The following is a 6,479-nucleotide window of genomic DNA, read 5'->3' on the forward strand; positions in this document are numbered from 1 at the left end:
GTGTATGTGTGCGTGTGCATTCCTTTATTTCTGCGCCCTGTAATGGAGATCTACCATTTTTCGGGATGGGTAAACCATGCACATGGCCCCAGTGTGTGACACGCGTGATGGCGTTTCCATAGTTACGTGATGCATTTAAAAAAAGAAAAGTGTGAGAGGAACACGAGAGGTGTCGGACGAAGTTTTCTCAAGTTAGCTTAAAGCGGCTCTAGTTAGTTTAAGTTTTTTAATATTGATTCACCTCCACTGATCAGAAGAAGACACACATCTCAATGAAACACTTTCCTGCCACATAACTCATAAAAAAAGGGGGAAAAAGAAAATAACTTTCGGGGTTCCAGTTTAAAAAAAGTAACACAGTTAACTTTGACTTTGATGTGAAAGAAACTTTAGTCTTCGTCTTTTTGCCCCTCGAGAAATTTATTTTACCGCGAAAATGCCCAAATGTGAACCGTAAGTATGCCGCCGCAAAAATATGATACCGGGCGCCGTCGCTCAGAGACCCAACGCGGCAGGAAGGGCCTCTTTGAAAGGTCATCAAGAAAGTTTTAACCCCGTGGGGAAGGGAGGACTCTCCTCCTCCTCCTCCTCTTCCTCAAGGCCTGCTGAGTGTTGCGTAGATGGGCTGCTCCCAGCCAGAGGGAGGGCTGTGAGGAGGCGGAGCCAACGCGAGCGGCGTGGCGTACGGCCGGCGGGAGGAGTGGAAGTACGGGTACTGATACAGACCGGAGAAGGCGCCGCCGTAGATACCGGAGCCGTGGAGGTCGGGCGGGTTGACGGAGGAAGTGGAGGAAGCGAGGGGCGTGTACTCGGGTTGCGGCGGCGTGGAGGAGGAGGAGGAGGAGCCTCCGCAGTGATCCGGGCTCAGCTGCTCAGTTTTAATCTGAAGTTTGGTGGACGGCGGCGGCGGCGTGATGGCGGCGGAAGCTCCGCCCTTGGGCGTCCAGGAGTGAGAGTGGACGAAGGGTCCGGCGGGGTGGCCGTGGCCGCCGTCAGAGCCGTGCACGCCGCCGGGCGGGAGGTACTGGTCGAACTCGTGCACGTCGAACCCGTCGATGGCGCTGAGCTCGGAGATGTCCACGTGGCTGAAGTCGATGTTCTGGCGGCCCGGCGGCGGAGGAGCGGCGTGGAGCTCGGTTTTAGGGGTCGTGGGGGGCGTCGGGGGTCCATGAGAATGACCTGGAAACCAGAGGAAGCACCGATCACCGTTTCCTCACCGAAGCATGAAGGTCAAAGGTCAAAGGTCAAATACAACATGCACTTTAGAAGGTGGAGGCATCGAACCTGTCCGCTCTGCGTGGCCGTGATGGGGCACCTCCCCCCCGGGTTCTGTCTTATACAAGACCTGCTGCTTCTGGGCCCCTGGGGGTCTGCTGTCCCCCCCCGGCCCGGGTTTGGGGGTCTTGCGTCTCCGAGGCTGGTACTTGTAGTCCGGGTAGTCTCTCTTGTGCTGCATCCTCAGCCGGTCGGCCTCCTTGACGAAGGGACGCTTCTCTGTCTCGGAGAGAAGTCTGAGAGAGAGAGGGGGGGGTGGGGAGAGAGGAAGAGGAGGAGAGAGGGAGGGGGTGGGGGGGGAGGGGGAGAGAAAAGGAGAGGGAGGGGGGGGAAGAGAGGAAGAGGAGGAGAGAGGAAGAGAGAGGGAGATGGGGAGGGAGAGAGGGAGAGGGGGGTCGAGAGGGGGAGAGAGAGGGAGGGAGGAATAGTGAGAGGGAGAAAGAGAAAGAGGTAGAGGGGAGGGAGTGAGAGGCGCAGATAGAGAGAGGAATAGGTAGAGAGAGAGAGAGAAAAAGAGGTAGAGAGTCATTGGCTATGCATAGAGTGCACATGTTGCCACGTGTTCTGTGTTTACCGTCTGAGACCAGACCGGAAATCACAGATAAGAATCATTTCTTATTACCTCGTGACACACGTAACTCTTACTCCTCCATTAAAGTTTACAAAACACACGATGAGCTCATAAAGTCCAAAGCATTGTCAATAAATACATAATCTATATGGAGTTAGTGCCATGCAGCAACCCAATACACATCAACGCACCGTCAATAATAATAAACACATATAATTATATAGTATCTCACAAAGGTTTTTTCTGTATTACGAGTATATAATGCTACTTTACTTAAAGTACACTTAAGATAATAATACGCTGTATTTTCAGTGCAAAAAACACTGTGCATGCCTTATAAATCTGCATCTTATATTTTTTTATTTATAAAATTTGCTCAAAATTTCGGATCGTTTCAAAGCTCAATAGCTTCATGAATATTATATATAGATAAAGATATTTAGACAGGTTGTTAATTCTCAAATGTCTCGCTTCCCAAAAGTTAGACATTCCCCTTTGGGGTCCGAGTCCCTGCGGAGACACCAGGACCCGTGTGGTGGTCTTCAGGGACCCGGTGCATGCAGTGCTCTTGGTCGTCTTCAGGGACCCGGTGCATGCAGTGCTCCTGGTGGTCTCGGGACCCGGTGCATGCAGTGCTTCTGGTGGTCTCGGGACCCGGTGCATGCAGTGCTCCTGGTGGTCTCGGGACCCGGTGCATGCAGTGCTCCTGATGGTCTCGGGACCCGGTGCATGCAGTGCTCCTGGTGGTCTCGGGACCCACCTCCACAGCTTTCCCAGCGTCTTGCTGAGCTCCGCGTTGTGCAGGTGGGGGTACTGGTCCGCCAGCTTCCGGCGCGCCGCCTGCGCCCACACCATGAACGCGTTCATCGGCCGCTTCACGCGCGGCTGGCCCTTCAGCGCGCGCTCCCCGTGCGCGGGCACCGGCAGCAGCGACCAGTCGTAGCCCTTCAGCACCTGCGACACCGCGTCGCGGATGCACGCGGGGAAGCGCTCGGTCTCCGCGCCGCTCTCCGTTTTGGGCGCGCGCGCCGGAGGGGTCGGGGGCTCCGGGGAACCCGCCGCGCGCTGCAGGGACCCGGAGCCGCCGCTGCCCGCGGGGCTGCGGGGAGGATGCTCCGCGAGGGACGTCGTGCTCTCCTCTGTCATTCTTCGGCGGGTAAACGCGTCGCTTCGCCGGGGAACTCTCCGAGTGCGTAAATGCGCACGGCTCCGCCTGGAAGTACAATCCCAAAGGTCTCGAACTATTCCGTCCTGCGTCATGCGCCACAGCTGGCCGAGGTTTGACCAGTCCGTGGTTTCCCTTTAGTACTTTCTTTACTGGCCCACTTGCATCTCTCCACCCCTCGCGTCCCATTGGCCAAATGTCACAGCCCCAGGTCCTCCTAGTTTGTCATAATGCAGATTTAGTTGACAGTCAAAAGTAAAACAAAATGCTATTATGGGTTTGATTTGATTTGTCCACGTTCAGAGACATGACTTTAGTAATTCAAGTGATTCTTTTTTTTATTTTTTATGTCAATTTCTTAATAAAAAATAGCTCACCATGAAAAATAGCTCACCATGTATTACATAGTGAGCTATTTTTCATGGTGAGCTATTTTTTATTAAGAAATTGACATACTAAAAAAAAAAAGAATCACTTGAATTACTAAAGTCATGTCTCTGAACGTGGAAAAATCAAATCAAACCCACGTTATACACTCTTAGTGATCCACTTTGAGCAAGTATACGTAAATTACAAATCCGGGGCAGCTAATTATTATGATATTATTTGTTATTTATTATTACGACAGACCAAAAGAGGAAGCGCTCAGAACTTGTTTTTTCAAATGTCCCTTTATTCTTTATTCTTTTTTTATTTGTACTATTTCACTCCCATGACACGCTAATAACTGCACCAATAAGATTAATAATACATGTTTATAATAACAGATATTATTATCAAGTGCTTCCGCATCCTTTTTTTACGTCACGTGACCTCGATGTCCCACTTTCGAAAGAAAAAAACATGGCGGCCTCCGGTGACAGCTCGGGGAGCTCCGTGAGGAGGAGACGCGGCGGCGGCGGCGGGGAGACGGAGCCCGCTGACACCGGGGAGGACACCGGGGAGGACACCGGGGGGGACACCGGGGAGGACACCGGGGGGGACACCGGGCCTCCGTCGCTCCGGACCGGGACCTACTGGCTCACGCGCATTGTGCTGCTGCGCGCCGTCGCTTTTATTTACCGTAAGCACCTCGACGGTTAACGTCACCGGAGAGGAGGCGTCCGGAGGTCCGCTGGGAGTCGGTACTGGGTTTATAGCTCGATAGTTAACTTGGTAACATATACAGTTAGTTAGTTGAGTAGTTAGCTGGATACACTGCAGTTCAAGAGTTTGGGGTCACCCAGACAATCTGGTGTTTCCCATGAGAACTCAGACTTTTATTTTTCAACTGAATTGCAAAATGAAAATAAAATATAGTCAAGACATAGACACGGTTATAAATAATGATTTTTATTGTAAATATTAATGTTGTTCTTCAAACTTGTCGCTCAAAGAAAATAATATAAGAACATTTGTAAGTGAACCCAAACTTGCGAACGGTCGTGTATTACAGTTCAGTAATAAGCTGGATATATAGTTAGTAAGTTAAGTAAATAGCTATATTGTTAGTTAAGTAGTTAGCTATATATAAAGTGTTGCTAGTTAGCTAGATGTATAGTTAGTTAAGTAGTAAACTAACGATATATCTAGCTTACTACTCAACAAACTAACTATATATCTAGCTAACTACTGAACTAACTATAGTAACTAACTATATATCTAACTAACTATATATATCTAGCAAACTCACTTAAGTAACTAACTATATATCTAGCTAACTACTTAACTAACTATATATATCTAGCAAACTCACTTAAGTAACTAACTATATATCTAGCTAACTATAACTAACTATATATATCTAGCAAACTCACTTAAATAACTAACTATATATCTAGCAAACTCACTTAAGTAACTAACTATATATCTAGCTAACTACTTAACTAACTATATATCTAGCAAACTCACTTAAGTAACTAACTATATATCTAGCTAACTACTTAACTAACTATATATCTAGCAAACTCACTTAAGTAACTAACTATATATCTAGCGAACTAGTTAACTAACTATATATATCTAGCAAACTCACTTAAATAACTAACTATATATCTAGCAAACTCACTTAAGTAACTAACTATATATCTAGCGAACTAGTTAACTAACTATATATATCTAGCAAACTCACTTAAATAACTAACTATATATCTAGCTAACTACTTAACTTACTAACCATCAATATATTTAGCTAAGTAGTTAGCTACATATATAGTTAGTTAAGTAGTTAGCTACATATATAGGTAGTTAGCTAGATATAGTTAGTTAGTTAAGTGCTTTTATTTTGAAGGTTTACGAGGGGCGGAGGTGACTTCAATAGTAGGTAGATGAAAATGTCAGGGTGGCGGGCGGTTCTAATGGTCGGGGAACACTGTCGACGGATCAGGTTGTCTTTGAAGATGTCTCCTCCCTCTGCAGTCGTGGCGTTCAGCGTGGCGTACCACCAGAACAAGCAGCTGATCGGCGAGCGCGGCCTGATGCCGTGCGGCGACTACCTGAGGAGCGTGAAGCGCTACGTGGGCGGCAGGATCGGCGCGGCCGCCTTCGCCTACGCGCCCACCGTCCTCTGGCTCGTGGACTGGGGCGACATGGACGCCAACCTGGACGGCGTCGCGCTGGCGGGGATGGCGCTGGCCGCGTTCGTCCTCGTGACGGGGATGGCCAACATGGTTGTCATGGTTACGCTGTGGGGGCTCTACCACTCGCTGGTCGGCGTGGGACAGCTGTGGTGGGTCTGGTGGGGTCTGGAATCTAAATCAGTGTGTTCAGTTGCTTTAATTTCCATTAAAAAGAAACATGATCATATTTAATTGAGGGCTGGTTCACCGCAAAGTATTTATTGGGTTATTTTTAATCTCGCCTTGTTCTGTTCTTCTCCTTCCAGGTACTCCTTCGGTAAGTGAGCTGACCCTCCGGCACCGAGTGACTCGATCACACAGAAGGTGTGAAGTTGAGGCTCATATGTTTGTATATATATATATATATATATATTTGTGTATTTATTTGTATATATATATATTTGTATATATATTTTTTGTTGTTGTGTATATATATATATATTTGTGTATATATATATTTGTATATATATGTATATATACCAATATATTTATATATATATGTGTGTATATATATATATGCGTGTATATATGTGTGTGTATATATATATATGTGTGTATATATATGTATATATATATATGTGTGTATATATATGTATATATATTTGTATATATATATGTGTGTATATATATTTATATATATATATGCATATATATATATATTTGTGTATATATATGCATATATATATATATGTATATATATATATTTGTATGTATATATGTGACAAATTGTCTCTTTAGTTCATAAATAACTCTTTCATTGTGATGTTTGCACACGTCTCTCCGCTGTGTGTCCAGGTTGGGAGAGCCAGCTGCTGGAGACGGGCTTCCTGGCCGTGTTCCTGGTCCCGGTGTGGACTCTGTCCCGGGTTCC

General features: G+C 46.8%; 2 protein-coding genes across 2 annotated transcripts in view; one reads left to right on the plus strand and one right to left on the minus strand.

Moving 5' to 3' along the window:
- Positions 1-207: 207 nt before the first annotated feature.
- On the minus strand, positions 208-3,125 carry LOC130203400 (transcription factor SOX-8-like). Its single transcript, XM_056429538.1, has 3 exons — positions 2,607-3,125; positions 1,285-1,511; positions 208-1,179 (listed from the first exon to the last, which is right to left on the minus strand). The coding sequence occupies exons 1-3, from the start codon at positions 3,104-3,106 to the stop codon at positions 596-598; spliced, it is 1,311 nt and encodes a 436-aa protein (XP_056285513.1). The 5' UTR covers positions 3,107-3,125; the 3' UTR covers positions 208-595.
- A 729-nt stretch (positions 3,126-3,854) lies between these two features.
- Positions 3,855-6,479, plus strand: part of lmf1 (lipase maturation factor 1) — a 15,814-nt gene continuing 13,189 nt past the window's right edge. The window contains exons 1-4 of the mRNA XM_056430000.1: positions 3,855-4,074; positions 5,409-5,718; positions 5,875-5,885; positions 6,404-6,479. The exon at positions 6,404-6,479 is cut by the window's right edge and continues 73 nt beyond it. Coding sequence (XP_056285975.1) covers positions 3,855-4,074; positions 5,409-5,718; positions 5,875-5,885; positions 6,404-6,479 — 617 coding nt within the window. The remainder of the gene's footprint in view (positions 4,075-5,408; positions 5,719-5,874; positions 5,886-6,403) is intronic.

Source organism: Pseudoliparis swirei, chromosome 13, assembly GCF_029220125.1.
Source record: "Pseudoliparis swirei isolate HS2019 ecotype Mariana Trench chromosome 13, NWPU_hadal_v1, whole genome shotgun sequence".
Lineage (NCBI taxonomy): Eukaryota > Metazoa > Chordata > Actinopteri > Perciformes > Liparidae > Pseudoliparis > Pseudoliparis swirei.

Bases quoted from the DNA above. Each gene is read 5' to 3' on its own strand.
- LOC130203400 (XM_056429538.1), bottom strand. From the start codon at position 3,106: ATGACGCAGGACGGAATAGTTCGAGACCTTTGGGATTGTACTTCCAGG. The intron at 1,512-2,606 runs GTGGGTCCCGAG...TCTCTCTCTCAG, and splicing joins ACGCTGGGAAAGCTGTGGAG to ACTTCTCTCCGAGACAGAGA. The intron at 1,180-1,284 runs GTTCGATGCCTC...TCTGGTTTCCAG, and splicing joins CGGCCACGCAGAGCGGACAG to GTCATTCTCATGGACCCCCG.